Below are 27,759 nucleotides of genomic sequence, written 5' to 3' on the forward strand. Positions count from 1 at the left end.
CTGGTGCAGGACGGAGACAACGACACGCTCCGAAGCGTGGCCGAAGATGTCTTATGGACTTTGACCCGGCTTGCCCCTGCATCGACAACACCCTTGACGACACGTATGTCCACTCCGGCTCCCACCATATGTGTAGCAACTGAGCCCCATACAGCGACATCTGCGTCAGTGGCATCCACGACTATGGCAGCCCCATCGACAACACCCCTGGGCACGATATCCACGACAACATTCACCGTCCTGGAAGCATCTGCACACACTCAGTCTGACATCACGCCACGAACTTTGCTGTCCACAACCGGATCCTCAGAGCCACCAGCACCAAGCAATCCATCCATACCGACGGCTGCGGAAACATCCAGGGAGGGCATGGGCGTAGATGGTATGTCCATCATCGCCGTCCCAACACTCGACACGGGCTCCCCACCGGTTTTCAAGCGCAAGATAGGCGCTGCCATGCCGGAGAACAAGATATCGAGTCCTTCAAAGAAGCGTAAAGTGTCCGCTTGAGGGGATAGTCACAGTAGATAATTATGCGGCCAGTATGTACATACACGCTTATGAATATTCGTACAAGCACCTCATCGATGAAGCCATCATGCACTGGCGATGAGGAGGAGTGTAAGCGCTAGGACTGGGGGACTGACGGCGGGTGATGTATTTAAATCCCGGAACTTCCACTGCACACAGGCGCATTCTGCGTGCATTCCTGAGTGTGCTGCAAGTCTCATGAGAAACGCACACATCAAGCCGCGCTCACGCTCACGGTCCCGTGCCAGCCGCGGCCGCATGTGCGCACGAGCACGAGCCCAAGCTCACACGCAGTGAGAACAGTGTACATCTATTAACGCCACACAAATATGGGCACCAAGGGCCACGCGTGGGCGCACGCAGGTGCCACGCGAAGGTCGCGCGAGTTGCCCACGGTGGTGCGCGCCGGCCGCGCCCACGCGTGTAACAGTCCTACGCGCGCACCGCGGTACCGCTCCTGCACGTTTTCTTGTGTAGAAGAAGTCTTGTACACCAGATAATACGCGCTCTAGATGCCACGCGAGCTACGGGGGGTGGCGTGCGTGGGCTCCCCACACGGTCACAACGCGCGCGCGCTCCAACGGGCCGGCTCCGTGTTCCCATACAAAGTAACAAGGTTTTAACAAGCCTGGGGGCGTGTTGTAACATTCTGCAGGGGTTTGGGCAATGTTACAACCTGGCCAGCATTGTAAAGGTTACAAGCTGACCGTGTTTTGTACAACCTCTTTCCCACGAACCTGGGGAATATTGTTAACAAAGTGGTAACCACAGGTGCTTTTTCATCAGAAACGGGGCTTATTACAACCCTGGGGACACTTTTTCATTAGAATATCAACTTATTACAACCCTGGGGGCCTTCTGTCATTAGGAACGGGGCTTACCACAACCCTGGGGAGGTGCTGTTATTAGAATATTGACGGGGCTTATTACAAGCCTGGGGACCTTCTGTTATTAGAAATGAGGCTTATTACAACACCTGGCCAGGCTATATTACAATGAAAACGTGGTGGGGGTTAACAAAACGAGTTTTGCAGGGTCCTGGGCTATTGTATTACAATCGGGGTAACCACAGGTGAAGCTGGTGCGTGTGCGGGTAAAGCACAATTTGACGCGCGTAGCAAGGACATCGTGGTCTTTGTCAGCGTGGACGCGAAAGACGGGCCAGTGCAGCCCATGATTAAGTGCAGCGTTGACGAGGGGTGGTGGGCGCTTGATGGGCACAACGATCGCACGAAGGATGCAAAAGAGAAGAAGCAAACTGGGAGACCATGTGGAGCAAGGGACAGGTGGGCGAGCGTAGCGCGTGGTGCATGTTCACATGCGCACTCATGCATCATCCTAGATTGCCCCCCATTGTTTGTGCTGCACCATGTAGAGTGCACAGTGCGTTCAAAGCCTCTTGGTCGTGCATGGTTCAGGGCCATGGATGTACGCCGCTGTCTGCAGTTTAGGTCGCATCCAGTATATCTTGTTTCACCTGTGTATAGTACTCAATAATATATCTCATTCTCGCCCTCAAAGCTCACCATGTGCCGGTGTCAATGCCGGTCATCTGAATTGTATGAGATTTGTCTCAGATATCTGCTCACCTCTTACTTCTCTGAAACGTCTCCTGCAAGATAAGCGAGAGATCAGACAGTTTCAGAGATCTGGGAATGTACCAATGAAGGTTGTTCCCACGCTTAATGTTGTGATCAGCGCGTGGGCAGAGCACGCGCCCATTGAGAGTGGGTCAGCATGTCCTCAGGATGGGTGATTGGGCTGGGCCGGGAAAGGGCAGCCATGGACTTTGATGACCAGCTATGGACTAATGAGCGCTCGCGTGGCCTGGGAATGCGGGCGACCGATCACTCCCGTTTGGAGGGCTCCCGCTTCCAGATATACTGGTGGGGGCTCATCCGGCTTCCTCACGCAACTTGCCACTACCCGTGCGTGTGAGGAAGCTGACATAAGCGTCTGCCAGACACTCTACCGCGACTAGCCGCTATATCTTTAACACTTAAGCGCCCATATCACGGACTCACATAGCACTTGCACTTCGTGTCCTAGCCCTCATCTCGATCTCTTGATCTTTGTGGGCTAGGTGATATCTTGATCACCTGTGGTCACCACAGATGTAATACAATCCCCCAGGTACCTGGGAAGTCCATTATGCTGAGGCCCACCACGTTTTCATTGTAGAAAACCCTGGTGAAGCAATAACAATAACAGGCCTGCAAAGGCCTGTAATACTATGCATGTGTCATGTTGTTATTACAGCTGCATCCCCTGGCTGTCAAAAGTGAAATATCTAATCACAGCACTTCTTCTATGCTGTTATAACCAACACATCTAATGACAGGACACCCTCTGGGCTGTTAAAAGCGAAATCTCTAATGACAGAACACCCTCTGGGTTGTTATAGGCATATATCTAATGACAGCACACACCCTAGGCTGTCAAAAGCGAAATCTCTAATGACAGAGCCTCCCCTGGACTGTTAAAAACAGAATTCTTAATGACAGAACCTCTGCTGCACTGTTAAAAGTGAAATTCTTAATGACAGAGCCTCCCCTGGGCTGTTAAAAATGCAATTCTTAATGACAAAAACTCCTCTAGGCTGTTAAAAGTGATGTGGAGTTATTACAAAGCCCTTTCGGGCTGTTGAAAGTGATGTTTGTGTAATGACAGAACCTCCCTTAGGCTGTAATAACTGATGCCAGGGACCCACTGGGACCTACCTAGCTATAAATAGCCAGGTGCAGGTAGTGCTACAGGTGGGCATTCTGGTTGGTATAATGGGCTGGAATTGGGGTAAATAGGTAGCTGCAGGTGACTATAGCTGGAATGGTGCGTTTGGGCTGGTCTGGGCAGCTGGAATGGGGGGCAATAGCTGGTATTTACCCGTAAATGGCCAGCCTGGGGTGCAGCACAGGGCTGGAATATCATCAGGCACTAGGTATCAATCAAAAGGGGCATCAAACAGCTTTCTAGAGAACCCAAGAGCATGCTGATCGGAGCAGTATTGGTGGAGATATGGATGTACCCCTGCTTTGGCCGATGGGGGCATTGGCTAGAATTGGGAATTGTGGATGGAATCCCCTGGTTCTTGTTTTATAACGTGTGGATAGCCATCCAATGAGTGGGATTGAAGTCCGATCGGAGAACCACCATCTGGTTCTGGATTAGATTGCTGTTTACCCTTCAGCCACAGCACTTTTGATCCCCCAATAGCCACCCCCCATATCCTCCGATAAGCGTTCGGTTTTTTGCAGCCTTCTCTTCTACCCTATTAGAAATGGATCTAGGTATCATTTTGATGTGATCCACTATATATAGCTCCCTGCGCAGCTGTGTGCATTTCCACCCCCTAGTTGCACCCCTCCATGCCCACTCCAGATATTCATCTGATTCCTGTTGCATGGTCAGAGCATCTATTCCGTCTTTGTGATCTTGCAACTAAATGTCTTATCAGTGCTTTCTTTACTCTTATCAATCCTTATCTCTCTGGCACATATTACCCTGATTTACACACAAATCATCATCCGATAATGGTTTACTAGACAGATCTGATAAAGGCATAAGAGTACCTATCCAACACAGCAAGAATTATTGAAATCGGTGAAGAACTGAGGAAGTAATGGTGTCTGCAGCTGAGACAGGGCCCATTTTACTCCACAACCAGACCTCTTACTTTGCACAAACACGCAATTGCGCACACACACTCATTCAACCAGTGCAATAACACATGGAACATGTTTCAGTATGATCTAAGACATAAGTGAGGTCCTTTGCCACATGTGGGGGTAAGCGGTCCATCCCTTGCATGCCTGCATAGGTGTTATGTGAAGAGGTTTTAGCCCACACATTGCAGCCCAGTGGTACATTCTGCGCTCCAATGCAACATCTTCACCAGTTCTGCACCGTTTGACATGGTTGTTTTTGCATCTTAAAGCTGTGTTCAAGGCGAGTTCAGATCGAATTCACAAGGTAATATCGGAGCATTGTGTGTAATTGGATCAGGGGAACAAATGGGGGGGCAGATTGGGGTATTATACTATCAAACAGACTCTGATAAGGATTTACAGCACACATTTCAGGACTCTTTCACAGTGCACATAAGACACAACAGGAATCAAATGAATATCTGGAGTGGGCATGGAGGGGTGCAACTAGGGGGTGGAAATGGCACAGGGAGCCACATATAGCGGTTCACATCAAAATGTTACCTAGATCCATTTCTAATAGGGTAGAAGAGAAGGCTGCAAAAAATCAAACACTTATCGGAGGATATGGGGGCTGACTGTTGGGGGATCAAAAGTGCTGTGGCTGAAGGGTAAACAGCAATCTAATCCAGAACCAGATGGTGGTTCTCCGATCGGACTTCAATCCCACTCATTGGATGGCTATCCACACGTTATAAAACAAGAACCAGGGGATTCCATCCACAATTCCCAATTCTAGCCAATGCCCCCATCGGCCAAAGCAGGGGTACATCCATATCTCCACCAATACTGCTCCGATCAGCATGCTCTTGGGTTCTCTAGAAAGCTGTTTGATGCCCCTTTTGATTGATACCTAGTGCCTGATGATATTCCAGCCCTGTGCTGCACCCCAGGCTGGCCATTTACGGGTAAATACCAGCTATTGCCCCCCATTCCAGCTGCCCAGACCAGCCCAAACGCACCATTCCAGCTATAGTCACCTGCAGCTACCTATTTACCCCAATTCCAGCCCATTATACCAACCAGAATGCCCACCTGTAGCACTACCTGCACCTGGCTATTTATAGCTAGGTAGGTCCCAGTGGGTCCCTGGCATCAGTTATTACAGCCTAAGGGAGGTTCTGTCATTACACAAACATCACTTTCAACAGCCCGAAAGGGCTTTGTAATAACTCCACATCACTTTTAACAGCCTAGAGGAGTTTTTGTCATTAAGAATTGCATTTTTAACAGCCCAGGGGAGGCTCTGTCATTAAGAATTTCACTTTTAACAGTGCAGCAGAGGTTCTGTCATTAAGAATTCTGTTTTTAACAGTCCAGGGGAGGCTCTGTCATTAGAGATTTCGCTTTTGACAGCCTAGGGTGTGTGCTGTCATTAGATATATGCCTATAACAACCCAGAGGGTGTTCTGTCATTAGAGATTTCGCTTTTAACAGCCCAGAGGGTGTCCTGTCATTAGATGTGTTGGTTATAACAGCATAGAAGAAGTGCTGTGATTAGATATTTCACTTTTGACAGCCAGGGGATGCAGCTGTAATAACAACATGACACATGCATAGTATTACAGGCCTTTGCAGGCCTGTTATTGTTATTGCTTCACCAGGGTTTTCTACAATGAAAACGTGGTGGGCCTCAGCATAATGGACTTCCCAGGTACCTGGGGGATTGTATTACATCTGTGGTGACCACAGGTGTCTTGATTGCCTGTATGTATGTAGAGCTATGTTAACTTGGTTTTTGTGGGCTAGTGTAACGGGTACGCACTGGTGGGATCCCGGTGTGCCCTCGATCTAGCCGTGCGAGCATTGGACTCACGCGGACCGCGTTATCTCAGGAGATAACGCCCACGTGACCCGCGGACAGGATTTCCGTGGGCCCCGGTCATCTCGGACATTACCCGCGCCAGCGGGATTCCGGTGTGGTGGTTAGTGTGCATCAGTGATGGCATTGCCGTATTCAGATGTTGAGGCGCTCAGCGAGCGCAAGGACACTCTATATACGCATTCTAGTCTCTGATGTACACTACCTACCTCCACCCTCACCCATAGCTGTACTCACCCCCCAATATAGGGATTTGACGAGTCTGGCACTGGCGTGAGGGACCCACACCGACCTTTTTCATCTTTTTTGACTTGCTTTACCGTCTCTATGCTCTAAGGCGACACTCAGCTACTGGAGATCACCTACAAAACCTTCTCAACAAATTTTTTTCACCTCCCCACTAGACCCCATTGATGTCCTACCTCCCCTATCGCCCTCCACACACCCGCGGTGACGGCCAACCGACTGCGATGCTCTATGATGAGGACTACACCACAGTGCCCCCGGTTCCTGCCAACCCTACCACAACCCCGCCCCCGCTGTCTCGTGGTCCCTCGCCATTGGAACACATCGCCCCACAACTGGTGATTACAGGTATGATTCCCCAGTTTGTAAATACCACACACATACCCCGTACACACACGCAGCGAGTAGTGGCCCATACTGGGACATGTGCTCACTTGCGCCCTCACGTGCACAAACCGACCCCGGAGCACTGGGGTCTACAAATATATTTGAACGTACACTGTCAACGTACGAGACCCACCTGCGTGTGCAGCTCACAATCCGAGAACACGAATTAAGGAGTAATGAGCATGAGCTCAATAAACTCTGTTCTCAGCTCACTGAGTTCACACAGGAACTTGATCACACGGCTAATAGAACCAATTGTGTGATAAACGAGAATGGCCGTGTAATGACTGACGTCGATGTCACAGTGGGGAACACCCAACGATTACTAGGAGACACAATTGTCCCCGCACCAGGAGAACAACCCGTGCACATATCCTGACTGGACCGGGGCGCACTACTCTCTTTGGTACGTCTGATGCCTCCACCCCAATTGTCGGACGGAGCAAGCATCTGTAACATTCTGTCCCCCACCTCGCGCCAACTAAGGCTGTTTGGAGGTCCAGCTTACTTCGCGGGTAGAGTCGCGATGATCCAGACCCGTGAGCCGCGGATCGTGAGCCATGCGGCTCCAGCTCGGTCCAGCTCCGGCTCGATGCAGCTCCGGTTCAGAGGGGGACCAAAAACGGTTGAACTGTGGCTCCACCCACGGATCCTCCAATCTAATTCACGCACTATAGACACAGGAGCATGTATATATACACTTGTTCACTACTTTAAGCACTTGTGTTACCAAGTGTCATCATCGGACTCGTCATCCGAGTCCAATGGGGTCCGCAGTAGCAGCAGGGACCCATCTGAATCCTCACTAGCGTCGCTCGAGGCCCTTATCACTTCAACCCACTTGCTCCCTACCTCAACCAAACGCTCAGAAGGTATGCCAACAATCTCTGTAAGTGTGTTGCGCTCGCACACGCGGGACACCGCCTCCATCGCATCGTTAAAACGAGTCCGGACTACGGCCGGGCGAGTAGGTGTGTCCGCAGGAGCATGGGTGCTGGTGGACTCTGTCGATGCAATGGTGGAGGACGCAGAGGTGATGCCGAATGTGGGCACGCCGGTAGATGCCACCGCATCGGCGGGCGCGGACGCGATGGTGGTGGACGCAGCTGCGACAGCGGATGTGGCCATGGCCGCGCGCGTGGGTGCCTGGGTGGATGCGCACGTGGGCGCCTGGGTGGACACGACGGCGGCGGACATGTCTGTGATGGCAAACACGGGCGTAAGGACTGTGGCGGAGGAGAGGCCAGGCTCCGCAGAGACAGGCGGCTCAGGTGCAGGTGGATGGGTGGATGCGGGCACAAGAATGGGCACGGATGTGGGCGTAATAGTGGGCACGATGGTGGGCGCGATAGCGAACACGGGCACAATGACAGTGGCGGAGGAGAAGCCAGTCTCGGCGGCGCCAGAGAACGAGGGAGAGGGCACATGCGTGGACGCATGCGTGAGGAGGGATGTGGACGTGAGGACGGGGCTGTCTGATGAACTCTGAGTAAGGCAAGGAACCGACTGTAAGCACACGAAGAGGAGCGATCCTCAGTCAGTGATAGAACGACTGATATTGAGGGCATAAGTAGTACCTGTAAGCACACGAAGAGGAGCGACTACAGATACAGTAAGCATATGTGTAAAGGAGCACATAGAGTGTAGGTACTTACTCAGTCAGTGATAGAACGACTGAAGAGCAGTGCAAGCCAGAGTCCTCCCTATATACTGTCCAGGAGTAGCATACGTAAGCAGTGATGGGAAGACATATATGGTGCAGAGGTCAGACCGGACAGAAGGTGGTTACAGGGCTGTGCGGGCTGTGCGCTCAAGACAAAGAAAGTCCATAAGTGGAACAAGGGAACAAAGAGAGAAGCGTAGAAGAACAAAATAGAAGAGATAAGGAACTACAAGGCAGTGAAGTGACATATGGAACTATGGGAAGTATCTCACAGAGTCCATGTGGATGCGTAAACTGTCCTAATGTACGTATTTTCGATATCCAATGTTCAACACTGTCTTCCAAGGCCACAAGTACAGCGCGTGCGGATGCTAGTAGATCCGGGTCGGGATATATAACCTGTTCCTAGTCAGTTTCCCAATATACTAACATAGGTCTAACAATACTTACCTCAGGTATGATATCAAGCATGAAAACACTCATCGCCATCAACTCGGTGTCCACAGAGTTGTGAGAGTCGAGGGCTTCGACGAAGAGAGATAGAGTGTCGACAAATAGGTGAAAGTCGACGTTCTCGACTGCTGGGGTGTTCTTGGCAAAGGTGCTGTATGCGAGAACGAGCTGCAGTAAGGCTGCATGCGGATCGATCCACGGAAGACCCGGAGTCTTATCCGCGGATCAAGGCCATTTTCGGGCCTTGATCTGGATCCGCATGGGTCAGAGCCTCCAGAAGAGCCGGAGTCGCAGGACCCGGACCCGCACTTTGCGGATCGAGCCATGGATTGAGCTGCGAGCTGCCGCGAGTCACAAAAAACGCGGATAGGATGGATACGCAGCTCAAAAATGAGCCATGTATGGAGCTGGTAGCCTTGTCGATCCGCACACAAGTCTGATCCGCAGTCAATATATTACACAAAGATAAGTACAGAGTGGGATACATGGACAGCGGGATGCGAGTACATGAGAGGATGCACACGGTGCGGCCCGAGGACGTGGAGGGTGCATCGCGCGAGGACGCGGATGACGTGGGCAGCGCAGAGGCGAGCCGCGAGTGACGGTGGCGAGTCGCGACACAGGTTGCGCACGCTGACGACGTGGGCGATGTAGACGCAGGTGAGCGCGAGCCTCGATCTCGATGTCGGCACGTGACACAATGCACGGGCGACATGAGGGGAAGGCCGTGCAGGCGACACAGGCAAGGGCGCGGCGGGCGAGGCGCGGTGGGTGACGCAGGCGCGACGTCAGACGTGGTAGTAAGCCGGGGGTGGTGAGGGCGAGGTGGCGAAGTGGATGAGGGCACCATGGGAGATGCAGGGGGGACGCAGGGGACGCAGGGGACAAGGATGAGGTGGGCGATGCGGGGGCGAGACGTGGGCAACGCGGACGAGATTGGTGAGGTGGGCGACACCGGGCAGACTGGGGACAGGGCTTCAGGTCCAGGCGAGGTGGGTAATGCGGCGAGGGCGACGCGGACGGGGCGGGGGCAAGGCGAGGGCTTGACGGTGATCTGGGCCCGACACGGGGGATAGGAGGATGACGACGTGGGGGCGGGCCGCGCAGACGAGGGTGACGCAGTGGGCAGGGACGCGGCGGAGGTGGGGGAGGGCAACACGGGCAGAGGAGGGCGAGGTGGGGGAGGCGCAGGACGAAGCACGGTAGTCATGGTGGGCGCGAGGTGAGGGAGATGCGGGAGAGAGGTGGGGGAGGGCAGGACAGGCGAGCGCGGACGACGCGGACGACAGGGTGAACGTGGGTGATGCGGCCGAGGTGACGCGGGCGAGGTGGTGGGTAACACGGGCGCAGGCGAGATGAAGAGGGCGATGGCGAGGGTCGTCTGGGGAGCGGGCCGGCAGGGGTTGCAAGCGCAGGGGAGGGGGACGGCCCTGGACACGACACGGGGGGCAGAGGGGGCAGGGGAGAGTACTCACCGCGGGAGATTGGGGTCGCGGGGGCTCACCGCAACCCCACAGAATGGCCGCGCCCGCGAGCACGATGACGCCGCATGGACGGGAGAGAGGGCGACGCGGGGCACGTGGGGGACGTGGGCAATGCGGGCGAGGGCGAGGGCGACGCGGGAGGTGCGGGAGACGTGTGGCGCTGAGGCCGACACGGAGGTGGTAGTGGGCGACGTGAGCCGGATCCGAGGGGTGAGGACGAGGGCAGGGACGCGGTGGAGGGTGCTGAGGGTAGCGCGGACGGAGGGCGACGCGAGGCGGAGGTAGAGGGCGAGGGCGAGGGGTAAAGCCGGGGGATGGCAAGGCAGCGAGGCGGAGAGTGTGAGGTGGACGAGTGCGATGAGAACAAGGGAAACGGGGACTAGCGTGAGCGCGAGCGCGAGACAGGCAAGGACGCGCGGGGAGCAGAGGGGGTGGGACTCACCGGAGAAGATCGGGGCCACAGGAGCTCACCGCGACCCCATCGCTCAACTCATGGGCTTAAGAATGGCCGCGCGCGCTCACGCGATGACGCAGTGCGGAGGGAGGGTGGAAGGTAAGCGGAGGAGGAGTGAGGAGGAGGAGGGACAATGGCGAGCGAGTGACGCGCGAGACGCCGCGTTCGATTCCGAACACTGCCCGATCGGGACGGATTCCCGCATGCAGACGCCAGATGCCGGCGCCAAAAGCGCTCGAAGTGCGACAGGTCATGTTCCGTCTATAACTCAGTCATTTCTTGACAGAATCACACAGACATTGTATCGTTAGAGAGCTGCTTCAAAAGGCTTGTAGATTACCTACAATTTGTAGTATGTCACACGAGACTCTGCGGATAATCCGTGGATCGAGCCGCAGAGCTGCCATATTTTGGCCCTCTTGATCTGGAGCCGCTGGGAGCCAGAGCCGGAAAGAGCCGGAGCCGCCCGGCTCATGATCCCTGGCTCACGGCTCCGGATAATCACAGCTCTACCCGCAAAGTGAGCCGGACCCTCATGCAGCCTTAAGCTGCAGTAGCAGGCCGTTCTGGTCATCCTGCAGGCCACAGCGTTGGAGCTTGGATCCGTGCATAATGGAGACCCACGCACCTGTACCTCACGTTTTGATAGATCAGTGATCCTGGATAATCCCACCCCCCTACCATAGATAGTATCGCTGTAATGTCCATACGCCCGCCACTACTAGATACGCTACGAATATTGCGGCCAATTCCCTTGCAAGGAAACAGCCCGCTTCCCCCATATACACAGGTCCCCTCCCCTCTCTACAAGTCCCCGCCCGGCAAGCCCTGAGCTAGGCCGAGCCCGCGTCTGTCTGCTCCCATCATCACGTGTGTCCCCCGCTGCCCTGACATCTCCGAGCGCCGCGCTCCCGCCGGCGCCTTCCCCGCCTGTGCCTGTGCTCGCTGTGCCCGACAGTGAGCTCGCTGTCCCTGCGCCCTGCCTCCCCCTCCCCTCCGTTTCCCTCCGTTCTTTTTGTAATCCACTTGTATTCAAAATGCGCACCTAATGACACACAATAAAATAGCTACACTTGCCTGGGTGCGCCTGCACTGAGCCCATATACCCCCCAAAATGCGTTGCCCTTTGCGTAACCTGCCATTCTAGACCCATCTGGTATATCTCAACCACTTCTTCACTGTTCTTCAAGATTCTTTCTGCATCCTTTAGCTGTAAGAATCCTTGTTCTATTCCGCTTTTCAGAACACTAATCGGAGCACATGCTATCTCGCTATACTCTATGTCATAGAATAATGACATACCAAATCCTGTATTCAATCCTTGACCGATAAGCACCAAACCGACGATCTGAGCTCTCCACATACATATAAACGTAATGCAACAAGATGAAAAGTGATCAGACGTCTGCACAAAAACATATGAAGGCCACATTTTCAAGCCAACTCCCTCTTCTGAGCATATATCATATCTTCACCACAACATCGTCTATTCACTTTATTCTTCTTGCAATACACTCTGAGTGACCTCTAGGTACGATTCTGGGTGTACATAAGACGATAGATGTATATGCCAGATCACTGTGGAGCATGTCATTCTGAAATAACATATGACATCATACCTGCACCCCTCTAGCTATCCACCTGGAGTTTTATACTAGAGCAGCCCTCATCTATAACTATCTGATGCAGAGCTTGGCCAGCCAAGTGAATGGGTCTAGAATGGCAGGTTACGCAAAGGGCAACGCATTTTGGGGGGTATATGGGCTCAGTGCAGGCGCACCCAGGCAAGTGTAGCTATTTTATTGTGTGTCATTAGGTGCGCATTTTGAATACAAGTGGATTACAAAAAGAACGGAGGGAAACGGAGGGGAGGGGGAGGCAGGGCGCAGGGACAGCGAGCTCACTGTCGGGCACAGCGAGCACAGGCACAGGCGGGGAAGGCGCCGGCGGGAGCGCGGCGCTCGGAGATGTCAGGGCAGCGGGGGACACACGTGATGATGGGAGCAGACAGACGCGGGCTCGGCCTAGCTCAGGGCTTGCCGGGCGGGGACTTGTAGAGAGGGGAGGGGACCTGTGTATATGGGGGAAGCGGGCTGTTTCCTTGCAAGGGAATTGGCCGCAATATTCGTAGCGTATCTAGTAGTGGCGGGCGTATGGACATTACAGCGATACTATCTATGGTAGGGGGGTGGGATTATCCAGGATCACTGATCTATCAAAACGTGAGGTACAGGTGGACCCACGCTTCAGCGCGAGTGTGGTCGACTGCATTCAGGGCGGCTTGAGTGTATGGCAGCAGGAGCTGTATGGCTGGGTTTTAGAGTGGCCGACACGTTCAAAATGAAAAGATTTACTCACAACCACTGTGTCAGTGACGCCGTTGACCAGAACAGTGAGCCATTCATGGTTTAACGCCCGTGTCGACGGCGGGCCAACGTCAGAGTCACGGCGTGTCTCCGTCAACAGATAGATCGCGGGGCTTGTGCTGTCAATGATCGACATGTCGCTTGCAGGGTCGGAAGTAGTTGAGATGGGGGCAGAGAGGTTGGAAAGAGGTCCAAGGATCAACGTGAGGTACATACCGGTTTTTGCCCGCGCGATGAGCCCCTGTACCAGTGCTACCAATGTCCGACGCACTTGGGTGAGGTCACCATCACCAACATGAGGCGCCGTCAGCCCACGTCAGGTGTTTGATGGTGTTGCGCTAAGGGAGAGAGCATGAGGATGCGGGTTTGTGTCGAAAATGGGTGAAGGGTACCTAGGCGCTGGCACCGATAACGATCTACGTGCGTGTTGATGCGTTGAGTTGCAGCTAGCCTGAATAAGGTGAGCTATACGCACCCCAGTTTCTGACGGATCTCACCTTGTTTAAACATCTTGGGCAGGCAAGGCTCAGTTCAGCGGGAGGGTTGGTCTGAGGAGCAGGGCAGTGACGCGGGAGCGGGCCGCGAACGCCAATCGGAGGAGAGGGAGGGGTGGATGGGTGTAGATGGAGGTTGGATGACCTCGATGTAGTGGTGCAGAGGCGTTGCCGGCACTAGGCGCAAAGCAGACGCAAACTAGAGTCACACGAGGGATGTCTAGCCCACAAAGACCAAGTTAACATAGCTCTACATACATACAGGCAATCGAGATACTCACCTAGCCCACAAAGACCAAGAGGTCGAGATGAGGGCTAGGACACGAAGTGCAAGTGCTAAGAGAGTCCGCGATACGGGCGCTTAAGCGCGGGAACAACCTTCCAATATAGTAGCAGGCAGAGAAAAGGCAAAGAAAAGACGAAAAATAATACGTAGGGCGAGTCCAGAGTCCGTTCCACGACATTACCCCCCTCCTAAAACCCATCCGTCCCGGATGGACATGATCCTCCCCTCCTGCCAGTCTTCCTTCTCCGTTTCTGCGTGCTCAGGGTGCTCAACCCTCCTCCACGGCAGCGCGGCGAATAGAGTCGCAGATATCTTGCGAGGCGCGTTGGGATTGCGCTCGTAGAACTCTGCGACCTTCTCTGGGGCATTGGCGACATTCGCCGCTGGTTCCCACGAGTCGTCCCCCTCTCCGTATCCCTTCCACCGCACCTGGAACTGAAGCCGGCGGTTGAAGAACCGACTATCCAGAATCCTCTCCACCTCGTACTCCTCCTCTCCGTCCACTTCCACTGGCTCTGGTGGTGGTGCTCGTCGCCCGTTCACCTCGTTCCCTCCATACTTGGACAGCCGATCCACATGTACGACCGGGTGGATCTTGAGCGTGGGTGGGAGTTCGAGACGATAGGCTAGGTCACCCACGCGTTCGACCACCTTGTAGGGTCCCAGCTGCCGGACACCAAGCTTGCGCGTTGCCTGGTGCACACTGATGTCTTTTGAGCTAAGCCAGACCTTGTCTCCGACTTCGAATGCCTTCCGATCACGAGGGTGTTCCTCTGCGAAGTGAACCTTCATCTTCGCCTTGCCTGCGCGCAGCACTGATTCAATGTCCTTCTGTGCTTGGCGCATGCCCTCTAGACGATTCTCGAGATGAGGGAAGCGAGTCTCTGTTCCCACTGGTACCGTGAAGTCTGGCTTGTACCCGTACATGACCTCGAAGGGCGTGTGGTTGTGCGCAGAGTGGATTCGGCTGTTCAGCGCGAACTCGGCAGTTGGCAGATAGCGTACCCAGTCGTCTTGCCGTTTGCGTACGAACAGGCGCAAGTGCTGCTCTACTTCCTGGTTCGTTCGCTCGGTCTGTCCGTTAGACTGAGGGTGGTACGCGGTGGTGAGTGCATGTTCAATGCCGAGCTTGCCGTAGAGTTCGTGCATTACGCGGGCGGCGAACTGGGGACCACGGTCCGACACGATCTTCCGAGGGACACCATGTAGGCGGAAGATCTCGCGGTAGTGCAGGTCGGCAATGCCAGCAGCGTCGACACTGTCGCGTGTGGGGAGGACGTGACACTGTTTGCTGTAGTGGTCGACGTACACCGCGATGGCGTTGAACCCTTCGCACTCTGGGAGCCCAGTGACCAGGTCTACTCCCACCACCTTCCAGGGGGCCTCAGGGACGTCGTGCGGATGCAGGGTGGAGCGTGGATGTGGAGCTGGCTTGTAGCGCTGACAGCGCTCGCAGCCTGCGACGTACTTGGCCACGAAGAGCGCCATCCCAGGCCACCAGTAGTGCCGGCTGACGAGCTCAAGGGTGCTGCTGCGTCCAGGGTGTCCAGCTGTGACCGAGTCGTGGCATCGCCGAAGAACCTCTTGTCTGAGCTCTGGGTCAGCTGGCACGTATAGGCGACCTTCGTGATACACCAGGCCCCCGTGCTCTTCCCACTCGGCTACTCCACTTGCCATCCTGCGAGGCGGCGCTGCAAGCCCGCTTCTAACCTCCACTTCGCGCTTGGTGCACTCACGGATGCGTTGCTCAAGCAGATCGGTGTCGCTGCAGATGGTTGCAGCTAGCTGAGCGAACCGTTCTGGCTTGAGTACGACCTGCTCCTGGTTGTCCTCCGCGTCCGTGACCTGATGAGTGGGGAGACGCGAGAGAGGATCTGCCTGCGTGTTCGTCTTCCCAGGCTTGTGGGTGAGGACGAAGTCGAAGCGTGCCAACCAGATTGACCATCGCGCTTGCCGCTGTGAGAGATGCTGAGCAGTACGCCAGTACTCGAGGTTCCGATGATCCGTGATGATCTCAAAGGGATCTGGAAGGCCCTCAAGGTAGTGGCGCCAGTCCTCCAATGCTCGGATGATCCCCAAGAGCTCTCGGTCGTAGATCTCGTAGTTGCGCTCTGCATCCGACATGGACTCTGAGCGGAACGCGATCGGGTGCCATAGGCCGTCGGGGAGCTTCTGGAGCAGAACACCACCCGTTGCGAATCCAGAAGCGTCTACCTCGAGTCTGGTGGGTCGATCTGGTGCCCATGTAGCGAGAACCGGTTCACTGATGAAGGCGTCCTTGAGCGCGCGGAATGCCTGACGCTGCGCGAACTCCCATGTCCACGCGACGTCCTTCTTCGTCAAGTCGTTCAAGGGACGAGCCAGCCTAGCAAAGTCCTTGATGAAGCGACGATAGAAGTTGGCAAATCCAAGGAAACCGCGCAGATCTCGCAGGTTACGAGGATCTGGCCAGTCGCGCACGGCTTTGACCTTCACCGGGTCCATGCTGACCGAGCCCTGACGGATCACCAGCCCCAGGTACTCCACCTCCTCCCGCTCAAACTCGCACTTCTCAGGGCGCAGGTAGAGGTCGTGCTCCTCCAACCGCTGAAGTACTTCGTGAACCAGTCGACGGTGCTCCTCTAGGGTGTCCGTGAAGATGAGGATGTCGTCCAGGTACACCGCTACCTTGCCCTGCGCAATGAGATCCGCGAAGATCGAATTCATCAGCGCTTGGAAGGTGGCTGGCGAATTGGTGAGCCCGAAGAACATAACCTTGGGTTCGAACAACCCTCGGTTAGTGACGAAGGCAGCCTTCCATTCGTCACCCTCCTTGATCCGGACGTTGTGGTACCCCCAGCGCACGTCGAACTTGGTGAAGTACTTCGCTTCCCGCAGCCGGTTCACGATGTCTGAGGCGAGAGGAAGCGGATAGCGGTTCTTGACGGTGACATCGTTCAGCTTCCGGTAGTCCTGTACTAACCGGAGCTTCCCGTCCTTCTTCTTGACAAAGAAGACTGGAGACGCCATGGGGGACTTAGAAGGTGTGATGTATCCCTTGCGCATGTTGTCCTCCAGGAACCGATCAAGCTCCTCCTGCTCGTTCAGAGGCATGGGGAAAACCTTGGAGCGGATCGACTCAGGCGCATCAGGCTTGAGGTCGATCGCGTGGTCGTAAGGTTTCGACTCAGGGAGACGCTCTGATTCAACCTCGGAGAACACCTTAGCGTGGCGTCGATACTCCTCCGGGACCATCTCCTCGAACGTCTTCTGAGGTTTCCCCTTGTTGGCAGCCTCTGCCAGCTGCGTCGAATAGGTGTAGCCTGCCGCACACCACACCTCCTCCCTCGCATCCTCCAACACTCCTGCCTTCTGCCACTTCCGTCGCTGTGCCCGGTTCGCGTTGATACGCTCGAACGCAGGCCGTTCCTCCTCCTCCTCGTCCGTCTCAATCCGCATCTCTCCCTTCTCCCAGTCTATCTCCGGATTCACCGTACGTAACCAAGGCAAGCCAAGAATCATGTCCTCTGGTCCCAGATCTGTAACTAAGAAATCGAGACGCTCGCTATATGTACCCATACCTAACGTAAGCCTTGTGAAATGCGTAATACTGCCTGCTTTGTTCTTTGTACCGTCGATATTGTGCACTGTGATCTCCTTGAACAACGGGTGCACCGAAATACCATGCCTATCTATGAACCTTTTACTAACAAAAAGCGAAGTCGCGCCAGAGTCAATCATTGCTGCGGTCTTAACACTCTTATCGTTTCCTTTTACTATCACGCTAGTGCGAAAGTGCGAACCAGATCGATTTGCTTCAGGTATCGTACAGCTATCTACGGTATCGTACGCGCTAGGTACAGGTTCAGGGAACGAAGAAGAAGAGACCTTTGGTGGGGGCGCCGCTGCCGCAGCTCTTAAGCGGGCCCGTTCGGAAAAGACTTCTGGAGCAGTTCGAGCTCGCCACGGAGGATCTTCTGCTGCTCCGTCATCTGCTGCATCTGCTCGAGGATCGCGTTGATCCCCTGCACATTGGAGTTCGCCGTTGAGGTCGACGCGACCGGGCTGTCCTCGGTGGTAGCTGCAACCCGCTGCTGACCACCCAAGCGTGGCCTGCCCAGTGCCTTGCTCTGGCAAACGCTCTCGCAATGGCCACGGCCTCCGCACCAGCGACAAGTCTCATTCGAGTGGTTGCCGTCCTTCTTCTGGTGGTCGGTCGCACCACAGCCCCAGCACCTGCCGTTCATTGACCGCCTGAACTCGCTCAGCTTGGCAGCATCAATGTCCATCGCGTCGGGATCGCGGGAGGTGCGCATGGTCGAGGGAGTTGCCACGGATGCGAACTGCCCGGTGGCGGTACGAGGGACGGTCGGGGTCGCAACAGACTTGCCCTGTTCGCGCGCACGCTCAGCCTTGCGTGTGCGAATGCGCATGTCGAGGTCCGTAGCGACCTGAACGAGGTCGGGGAGCGCAGAAGTGTTGCGAGCAGTATGCACAAGCTCGCCCTTGATCTCTGAGGAGAGGTGCTCGTAGAACCGGTCGCGGAGGTCGGTCTGGCTATAGCCGGTCCTGTCTGCGAGCTCGTTGAACCGCGCGTAGTACTCGACAACAGCGAGGCTACGCTGGTGCAGGGCCTGCAGGGCTGCCTTCGCGTCGACTGCCTCGTCGGCCGTCTCGAATCGCGTTTTGAACGCCGCTCTGAAGGTCGTCCAGTCGTTGTTGAACACCGCCAGCCCGTTACCAATCCTTTCCAGGTAGGGGGTGGCCCAGATCGCAGCACCGCCGGCGAGGAGAGTGAGAGCCGACTTGATCCACTTTGCGTTGTCGCGATTGAAGCCGCCAGTGGTGTTGACAGCACCTGTGGTCACCACAGATGTAATACAATCCCCCAGGTACCTGGGCAGTCCATTGTGCTGAGGCCCACCATGTTTTCATTGTAGAAAACCCTGGTGAAGCAATAACAATAAAAGGCCTGCAAAGGCCTGTAATACTATGTATGTGTCATGTTGTTATTACAGCTGCATCCCCTGGCTGTCAAAAGTGAAATATCTAATCACAGCACTTCCTCTATGCTGTTATAACCAACACATCTAATGACAGGACACCCTCTGGGCTGTTAAAAGCGAAATCTCTAATGACAGAACACCCTCTGGGTTGTTATAGGCATATATCTAATGACAGCACACACCCTGGGCTGTCAAAAGCGAAATATCGAATGACAGAGCCTCCCCTGGACTGTTAAAAACAGAATTCTTAATGACAGAACCTCTGCTGCACTGTTAAAAGTGAAAATTTTAATGACAGAGCCTCCCCTGGGCTGTTAAAAATGCAATTCTTAATGACAAAAACTCCTCTAGGCTGTTAAAAGTGATGTGGAGTTATTACAAAGACCTTTTGGGCTGTTAAAGGTGATGTTTGTAATGGCAGAACCTCCTCTAGGCTGTAATAACTGATGCCAGGGACCCACTAGGACCTACCTGGCTATAAATAGCCAGGTGCAGGTAGTGCTACGGGTGGGCATTCTGGTTGGTATAATGGGCTGGAATTGGGGTAAATAGGTAGCTGCAGGTGACTATAGCTGGAATGGTGCATTTGGGTTGGTCTGGGCAGCTGGAATGGGGGGCAATAGCTGGTATTTACCTGTAAATGGCCAGCCTGGGGTGCAGCACAGGGCTGGAATATCATCAGGCACTAGGTATCAATCAAAAGGGGCATCAAACAGCTTTCTAGAGAACCCAAGAGCATGCTGATCAGGGCAGTATTGGTGGAGATATAGATGTACCCCTGTTTTGGCCGACGGGGGCATTGGCTAGAATTGGGAATTGTGGATGGAATCCCCTGGTTCTTGTTTTATAACGTGTGAATAGCCATCCAATGAGTGGGATTGAAGTCCGATCGGAGAACCACCATCTGGTTCTGGATTAGATTGCTGTTTACCCTTCAGCCACAGCACTTTTGATCCCCCAACAGTCAGCCCCCATATCCTCCGATAAGTGTTTGATTTTTTGCAGCCTTCTCTTCTACCCTATTAGAAATGGATCTAGGTAACATTTTGATGTGAACCGCTATATGTGGCTCCCTGTGCCATTTCCACCCCCTAGTTGCACCCCTCCATGCCCACTCCAGATATTCATTTGATTCCTGTTGTGTCTTATGTGCACTGTGAAAGAGTCCTGAAATGTGTGCTGTAAATCCTTATCAGAGTCTGTTTGATAGTATAATACCCCAATCTGCCCCCCCATTTGTTCCCCTGATCCAATTACACACAATGCTCCGATATTACCTTGTGAATTCGATCTGAACTCACCTTGAACACAGCTTGAATATGCAAAAATAACCATGTCCATCGGACCAGAATTGATGAAGATGTCACATTGGAGCCCAGAATGCACCACTGGGCTGCAATGTGTGGGCTAAAACCTCTTCACATAACACCTATACAGATATGCAAGGAATGCACCACTTACCCCCACGTGTCACCTGTACCTCACATCAATCAGACTGGCTTAGCCCACGGCACCAGGGGGGAGGGGGGGGTGGTCTGGGTCAAGTAGACCTGAAACTGTGCTCCCCCGCACGTTTGAATAATTCGTCCAATAAACCCAAGCTGTTTCCCAACAGGGAAGTGCTCGAACGCCCTCCCTCCCAAGTCCCCCCAGCCCATCACGTGTCCCCATCCTCCAGTCCGTGTTATCATTGGTTTTTTGCAGTCTCTTACATTGACATATGAAGACACACTCTGGGTGTCATTTAGACGTGAAACACTCTGACCATGTCCCTGCGCATCTGTGCACGTTCAACACCAATGTAAGAGACTGCAAAAAACCAAATGCTTATCGGAGGATGTGGTGCAGAGATATTAAGCCATCAAAAGTGCTGTGGCTGAAGCGTAATCAGTGATCTAATCCAGATTGTGTGCATTGTTTTGCGATCGGATTTCAATCCCATCTATTTGATAGAGAACCACGCACTATGCAAAAAGAACGGAGGAGATCCATCCACAATTCCCAATTCTAGTGGATGTGCCCATCAGCAAAAACGGGGGTACACCTGTATCTCCACCAATACTGCTCCAAATGGCGTACTTTTGGATGCGTTTGAAAGCTACATGATGCCTCTTTTGATCCATATATGGTGCCTAGCCAGTTTCCTATCTCACCCAGCTGTGCAACCCCTACCATTTACATGCAGAAACCAGCTATTGCACCCTATTCCAGCTGCAGGAACCTGCTGCTATCCACTGCTATTGATAGCTATCTTATAGGTAGCTTCTATTCACCCAATTGAGGGCTGCAGGGCAGAGTAGTGTACCTGTATACCAGGTATTAATAGCTGGCCAGACCAGCCACGATATGAGGCTATTAATAGCTGGACAGTACCTGATGTGGGTTATTACAGCCCTGGGAAGGTTCTGTGATTAGAAATGAGGCCTATTACAAGCCTGGGAGGCTGCTGTCATTAGGATATTGACTTATTACAGGCATGGGAACTCTTTTCATTAAGATATGGCCTTATTACAAGCCTGGGAAACACTTTTTCATTAAGATATTAACTTATTACAACTCTGGGAGGCCCCTGTTATTAGAATGTAGACTTATTACAGCTCTGAGGATGCTCTTTTATTAGAATTGTGACTTATTACAGCTCTGGGAACACTTTTCATTATGATATTGACTTATTACAAGGCTGGGAACACTCTTTCATTAGACTTAGGGCCTATTACAATGCCCTGGTGAGTATATAGTACAATGACAACGTGGTGGGGATTAGCAAAACAAGTTTTGCAGGTTCCTGGGGTATTGTATTACATTTGGGGTAACCACAGGTGGACAAGACAGGGGTGAGAGCAGGTGGGCGACATGGCAACGTGGGCAGTTCGAGCAGAGGGGTCAGTGCACATTGTGCTCCCTGCAGTTGGGCTTGGTATGCGGCATTGGAGAAGATGGGGCGAGGACGGGAGTTGTGGAGGGCATCGAGGGCAACGTCAAGGGGATGATGAGGACGCTGCTGGCAGTGCCAAGCGTGGGAGTGCACACGACAAGGCATCGCCTGTTAGCGCGTCTGTGCTGGCACTCTCCTCTCAGTCCTCTCAGTCCTCTCAGTCCTCCCCGTCTTTTTGTCCTGGTGCAACATCTTCAAGGAGCACTCGAACACGCCCCTCACCTGCCATGGCGAGCTGTCTTGGTGAGTCCCTCGTTCTACCCTCTTGCGGTCCCCCATTTTGCCTACCACCTTGCCAGGCCCTGGCCGCACCACAAACCTTGTCCCCACCACAAGCACATCCCAATGAAGCTCGTTCCACTAGTGCGGCTGTGCTCTGCGGCCGTTGTCGCCGTCTCATATATCGCCCACTTGCCCACTACAAACTCGGGCTTCTGCGTTGTTGATGCACCCACCTGTAATCCCAGCCAGGCAATGGCACGACTCGGTGTGAGGATTGCCCCGCGGGGCAGTTCTCATTGGAGGGTGCGTCTGCCTGCTGATCTTGGTACGTTTTTTTTTGATGGACCGTGCTCTGTGTGTGTGTGCTCACAGCTGCTCCAGCTTTTACTCCGACCACGTAAGCACAGGCAGCTGCTCGCAGTGCTTGACACCTGGCGCGTACTCCGTCGTTGGCACGACCTCCTCGTCGGTGTGCTCCTTCTACTCCGACAGGCCAGCTCTATTGTCCCTAGCTCCTGGCCCACTTGCTGTGCGTCCCTTCGCTTGTCCACCCCGACACCCAGTGCCTGGTTTGGCAGCATCTGGAAGCTCGCCAACGGCTGCACGATGGGCTTCCTGTCGCCCTCCCTTTGCACTGGCGTGAGGACCTCAGGGCCCACACGCGGTATCACCAGCACGAAGCCACCGTGGTCGCCGAGCGTGGCATATGCGAGCCGCTGTGTGTTCTCCATCCCGATTGCGTCGTACGCGAAGAACACTGGTGCGCTCGATGCGGCGGCAAAAACCGTGGTGAGGAGCTCGGGAATGGGGAGTGCGTGGTCGATGACGTGTGTCGAGGGACTGGAGGAACGTGGCATGCGACGCTTGCCTGTGTTGTTCTTACCTCGCCCACCTTGTCTGCCTCGCTCACGTTGATGAACTCTGAGTAAGGCAGGGACCGACTGTAAGCACACGAAGAGGAGCGATTCTCAGTCAGTGATAGAACAACTGAAGAGCAGTGCGAGCCAGAGTCCTCCCTATATACTGTCCAGGAGTAGCATACGTAAGCAGTGATGGGAAGACATAAATGGCGCAGAGGTCAGACTGGACAGAAGATGGATACGAGGCTGTACGGGCTGTGCGCTCAAGACAAAAGAGAGTCCAAAAGCAAGGGAGCTTAATTATTTTGTTACCAGGGACGTCTATTCACAATTACTAGTAGTAACGACTGGTAGTCGGTGTAGTATGTTCTATGACACATACCAGGTGCATTCAGAATGTTTTAGGCGATATTCGCAGTAGTAATTAGCAGTAAAGACATGGTAGTAATGACACCCTTTCACTTATTATAATGTGGTGCGTCATGCACAAGGTCTGTATCTGCGGGAAGGCGCCGCGATCGCGCGCGCGAACTCAAGGCAACGCGCGTTCGGATGAGGAACATCACGGCCAGGTGATGAGCACGTTACAAGTACTCGCGAGGCCGCGCGAACGGAATGGGGGAACACGCGCGGTGCCGGTCAAGTGATGAGCGCATATGAAGAACGCGCGAGGCCACGCGGGCAGGGAACAGGGAAACGTGCCCCGCACATTCGGACTTACGACATCGCGATCTAGTGGCGAGCGTACGAAGGTGCGAGGCCGTGCTGTCGAGGTTTTCAGCACCGAGGAGCTGGAATGTTGTGATCGTGCACAAGCGACACACATTGTGTGCGATGTCCCACCGGAGAAGAGTATACGAGCATGACATAAGATGGTACTGATACAGGCTAGAAGTTGAGATCAAGTGCGTCCAAGACCTCCTTGTAAGCGTCAACATCGTCGACATATTCTGCAAGGGCATCCCTAAGAGACTAGAAGCATAGATGAGTCAGAGAATGGACAAGGGTATGCAAACACTTACAACGTCATGGTACTTCTCATCCATGGATACCCCCGGCTTCAGCGAATTGGTGTGACGCTTGTGGAACCGGTCACTGCCATGACTGTAGACAGCACTCTGCTGCATAGCGTACGCACGCTTGCCTCGCGACAAGTTGCTCTCCTTCGTCGTCGCTTGCCAAGCTCTGGAATAGAAGTCATGGCCAGCTCTGCCGTTACGGAAGTCCGTGAACACATAGTTTGCATGGGCGTCCGCTTGATACTTGCGCTGCAGGCGAGTATGGAACATCGTCGACTGTGCTGTAGTAAATGTTAAACTGCAACAATCATTACTTGAGAATTGACTCGCCATTGTCGCGCCACTGAGGCTCAGTATCCTCGGCAGGGGGTGGCTCTGTGGACTTGCTTTGCCTCGATGGCTGCTGCCGCTTGTCCTTCTTGGGCGTCAGGATGCGCCAAACCCAAGAAGAGTACCGCCGGGTGTCGCCTGGTTGACGTGAGGTCAGGTCAGAGAGGACTAGATCTGTCTTCAAGTTGATCGCGCGTAGACGACCTTCTGGCGAGTCTTGGTCCGGTTTGTGGTCGAGAATCTTGCGCAGTGCCGATACACGTTGGAAGTTGTCATTGTAGCGTTCGGCCAGACGATAAGCGTAGTGACCGCTCCTCTGGAGTTCGGTCTGGAAACGCGTACCTGCTTTCTGCCCTTGCTTCCCCGCGGTCTTCTTCTCGCGCAAGAAAGACGCGCGATACTCGACAGCGCTTCGTACGTGGGCGAGATCATCAAAACAATCTGCAGTGTGCATGGCCAGCTCACCGCGGGCGAACACCTCAATCTCGAGGATCTTGGTCTCTTCCTTCGTGTAGTCTGAGGGTAGGCCGACAATCTCTTGGTCGTCGATGTCGTTACAAGCTCTCTCGTCGTCATCGTCGCGGACGTTTCGAGAGAACTCGCGTCGACCTTGCACCGCCGGGTCATCATCGGCAGCAGCGAGTGGCATATACCGCTGTTTCTCCTTGAGCCACTGGTGAAGGTCCCGGATGTATCCGCGACGGGCGGTGGCGAAGGGGACCGTAGCCTCGTCTGATTGACCGAAGCCCTTGTTGCCAAGCTTCTTGCGCTGCTGGAGCTTAAAACTAGGAGACCAATCAGAAACGAGACAATTGGTAGGAGCAGGTAACTCGCAGCGCTCGTTGCACATCGATACCATTGCGAACGAAGAGGGCGGCACGCTTCTTGAGGTCCATGTCGGCGGTGGCGGAGTGCTTCGCGTTTTCGTGGGATTTCACGAGGTCGTCGAACGCCTTCTCGCGATTAGGAACTGTGATTTGGCCGTCAGTGTGGGCCAGTACAGAAGCGCAACAGGACTTACGATGAGTAGTGTCGAGCACGAACGGGCTTTTTTTGGACGCCTCTTCTCGTTCCCTGAAGTTGATCGGTGTGGGTGCTGAAGGTTGAATGCCCTGCGCAATCCAACAAAGAACCTTGGTCGGGCCAGCACCAGCGATCATCGACGCCAACTCGTCTGTGGACTCTTCCTGGTCAACGTAAGTCTTCTCGGCCTGCCTGGCTAAGAAGTCAGCTGGGAAAATACAATCAGCTTGGGCGTGCACTGCCGGTATAAAGAGAATGCTCACGCTGTTTCTGCCGCTGACAGAGGTTCCAGAAGTTGAAGGTCATGTTCAGTTTGTCGTGCCGATTCCCAGCTGTCATCTCGCTTGTTGCGGGCCCGGCGAAGTTCATCTTGATCCAGGGCCTCTCAACTTGCTCGCCATGCTGGAATCCGAAGCCGTAGGCGAGCGCGAGCAAATAGACCGTCTTGCACATGTCACGGTGGCCGTGTGCGTGAAAGGCGGGCAAGCAGCAGTACATCTTCTCGATGATGTGGACGACGGCTGGGAAGTTCTTCTCCATACGCTTCAAGAGGTTGCGAATGTAGATGCACATGATGTCGTAGGTCATGCCGACCTCGATCAGCTCACAGGCATATTGTAGTAGGTGCTTGGCTACAAGTAGATCGATGAAGGCGTACCTACAACACTATAAGCCATTGACAGCACAGCGAACGCAGAAACGACTTACCGTTCTCCCGAGATGAGGTCGATCACACCTTGATAAAAGAAGAACGTATGGCGACATGTTATGGCGGCGACGCCGCTGATATCGACTGTTCGGAACTTGCCCAAACGCTGCGCGCGTGCGACCTTGAAGCTGCTGCAGGTATGGGTCTTGGTGAGAGTCAGTGGCATTGTCTCATGGATGAAAGTACAACTTACTACGCGGTCGTCATCGTTCTTGAAGCTCTCTTCGACCATCTCCTTCATATCGGACAACTTGATCATGAAACCTTGCCCCTCGCTAAGGGCCCTGTCGTGCTTGTCATCGTTCTTGGTCCTCTTTGGCATCCCATGGCAGGCGTCAACCCCGAGGTTATGGCGGTAAATATATCTTAGAGTGAAGGGTGAGTGCAGGATATCATGCGAGAAACCGTAGGACGCACGGGGCGCGCTTCTCCTGAGCCCAGTCAGGGGGAAGGTTGACGCCGGGAAGTGGGCAAGTGAGGCATGCGACAGTGAGATCGCTGTCGCACCGGTTTGGGATATTGACGCTGTGATAGTGACCAGCACGCTTCTTCATCGTCAAGTGCTCGAACATGCGATGCACACGACGGAAGGCGTCGTAAGGGTCCTATCAAGCTCATAAGAATATGAGAGGACAAGGTAGAGCGGGCTCACATACCGAAACCTCGTCAGGGAACGCGCTGTTAGTGAGGCGCTGCAAAACGTCAATGAAGTCGTAGACGTTGACGTTGCTAACGTTCCAAAGGTGATCGTACAGTGTGAGCAGTGGAGTTGTGAACGCAGTTTGAGGCTGCTCAAGAGTGGCGGGCCAGATTCGCTCTTGGATAAGTTGACAGGGGACGGAAGCGGCATGGGGACAGTGGCAGAATGTGACGAGGCAGTGATGGATGCCGTTCGTGTGGGCAATGGCGATTTTTGATGGGGCCAACCAATTCCCTCGGGAGGGGCATGCCTGACCACCATGACCCAGACGAATGATGAAGTTGATACTCCTGAGATCGTGCCTCTTCCAGAAATCGTCACCATCCTTGCGGGCCTCCACCCAATGGAACCAATGATGACGATGCGCGGCGAGGTGGCACTGCATGCAATGCGGACTACTGTCCCAGCACTCCGTGCAGCGTAACCACGCGTCCTGATCGAGGCACTGAGAGCACTTGCCGAGAGGCTCGCGCGAGTCCTCCCAGGAGAACATCGCCTCGATGACCTCCGTTTCATGCGGGAGCCACTCGCTGTAGTGGTCCATCATCGTTCTCTGCAGCGAAATGAGCGGAGAACGTGGGATAACATGCTCCGTACGTACCGTCTTAGTTTTCCGCCGTTCTTCCTTCTTAGAACCGGCGGACTCTTGGTCACCAGTGGATGGTGCATCTTCCCAGCTGTTCTGGCCATTATTGGGCTCTTGGGGAACGTCGTACCCAATCGGAAGGGCATCTGCGAGCTCGGGTAGTGTGGGGCTTTCAAGAGGGTCTAACTGGGCACGTTTGGAGGGCGACTCCTGCCGTAAATTCGCCGCCTCAAGTGTACTGGCGTGATAATGCACCTGCTGTTCAGTGACGACGGGTTTGCCGTGATGGTCACGGCCGTGCACAGTGGAGGTTCCAGCCCGTAACTGAGGGAGGGCCGTCCGTGTCGGCTTCTTTCTCTTATTCTGGCGGAGGCCCATGGCGTAGAGGGAAGGCAACGGAGAGGAAAAGACGCATTGAGAGTAGTCCGTTCAAGAGATATACTTACAAGAGTAGGTAGGCTCGATTGTGGTCAGGAATGTGTGGCGGATGTGTGGTCCGA

At 54.2% G+C, this 27,759-nt stretch overlaps 6 protein-coding genes across 6 annotated transcripts; 3 read left to right on the top strand and 3 right to left on the bottom strand.

The window, feature by feature from the left end:
- Positions 1-6,470: 6,470 nt before the first annotated feature.
- Positions 6,471-9,139, top strand: BXZ73DRAFT_78052 (uncharacterized protein; the record flags this gene model as incomplete). Its single annotated transcript, XM_048022800.1, has 7 exons — positions 6,471-6,651; positions 6,705-6,970; positions 7,020-7,096; positions 7,177-7,562; positions 7,662-8,149; positions 8,912-8,979; positions 9,037-9,139. The coding sequence occupies 7 exons, from the start codon at positions 6,471-6,473 to the stop codon at positions 9,137-9,139; spliced, it is 1,569 nt and encodes a 522-aa protein (XP_047877357.1).
- Positions 9,140-9,654: 515 nt separating this feature from the next.
- BXZ73DRAFT_78053 (uncharacterized protein) lies at positions 9,655-12,875 on the top strand (the record flags this gene model as incomplete). The annotated part of the gene is made up of 10 exons (XM_048022801.1): positions 9,655-9,855; positions 9,883-9,982; positions 10,121-10,482; positions 10,576-10,984; positions 11,041-11,096; positions 11,143-11,264; positions 11,535-11,701; positions 11,812-11,825; positions 12,434-12,499; positions 12,561-12,875. 10 exons carry the CDS (start codon positions 9,655-9,657, stop codon positions 12,873-12,875), a joined length of 1,812 nt encoding a protein of 603 aa, XP_047877358.1.
- Positions 12,876-21,728: 8,853 nt separating this feature from the next.
- BXZ73DRAFT_78054 (uncharacterized protein) lies at positions 21,729-22,961 on the top strand (the record flags this gene model as incomplete). The annotated part of the gene is made up of 5 exons (XM_048022802.1): positions 21,729-22,053; positions 22,175-22,335; positions 22,405-22,501; positions 22,545-22,561; positions 22,596-22,961. 5 exons carry the CDS (start codon positions 21,729-21,731, stop codon positions 22,959-22,961), a joined length of 966 nt encoding a protein of 321 aa, XP_047877359.1.
- Positions 22,962-23,881: 920 nt separating this feature from the next.
- BXZ73DRAFT_47843 (uncharacterized protein) lies at positions 23,882-24,890 on the bottom strand (the record flags this gene model as incomplete). The annotated part of the gene is made up of 2 exons (XM_048019948.1): positions 23,882-24,209; positions 24,295-24,890. The coding sequence occupies 2 exons, from the start codon at positions 24,888-24,890 to the stop codon at positions 23,882-23,884; spliced, it is 924 nt and encodes a 307-aa protein (XP_047877360.1).
- Positions 24,891-25,432: 542 nt separating this feature from the next.
- Positions 25,433-25,852, bottom strand: BXZ73DRAFT_90350 (uncharacterized protein; the record flags this gene model as incomplete). The annotated part of the gene is made up of 2 exons (XM_048025604.1): positions 25,433-25,452; positions 25,528-25,852. The coding sequence occupies 2 exons, from the start codon at positions 25,850-25,852 to the stop codon at positions 25,433-25,435; spliced, it is 345 nt and encodes a 114-aa protein (XP_047877361.1).
- Positions 25,853-25,968: 116 nt separating this feature from the next.
- On the bottom strand, positions 25,969-27,166 carry BXZ73DRAFT_47829 (uncharacterized protein; the record flags this gene model as incomplete). The annotated part of the gene is made up of 3 exons (XM_048019946.1): positions 25,969-26,338; positions 26,379-26,578; positions 26,630-27,166. 3 exons carry the CDS (start codon positions 27,164-27,166, stop codon positions 25,969-25,971), a joined length of 1,107 nt encoding a protein of 368 aa, XP_047877362.1.
- Positions 27,167-27,759: the final 593 nt, after the last annotated feature.

This window comes from Epithele typhae (genome assembly GCF_022376455.1).
Source record: "Epithele typhae strain CBS 203.58 chromosome Unknown BXZ73scaffold_28, whole genome shotgun sequence".
In the NCBI taxonomy this organism is placed as follows: Eukaryota; Fungi; Basidiomycota; class Agaricomycetes; order Polyporales; family Epitheliaceae; genus Epithele; species Epithele typhae.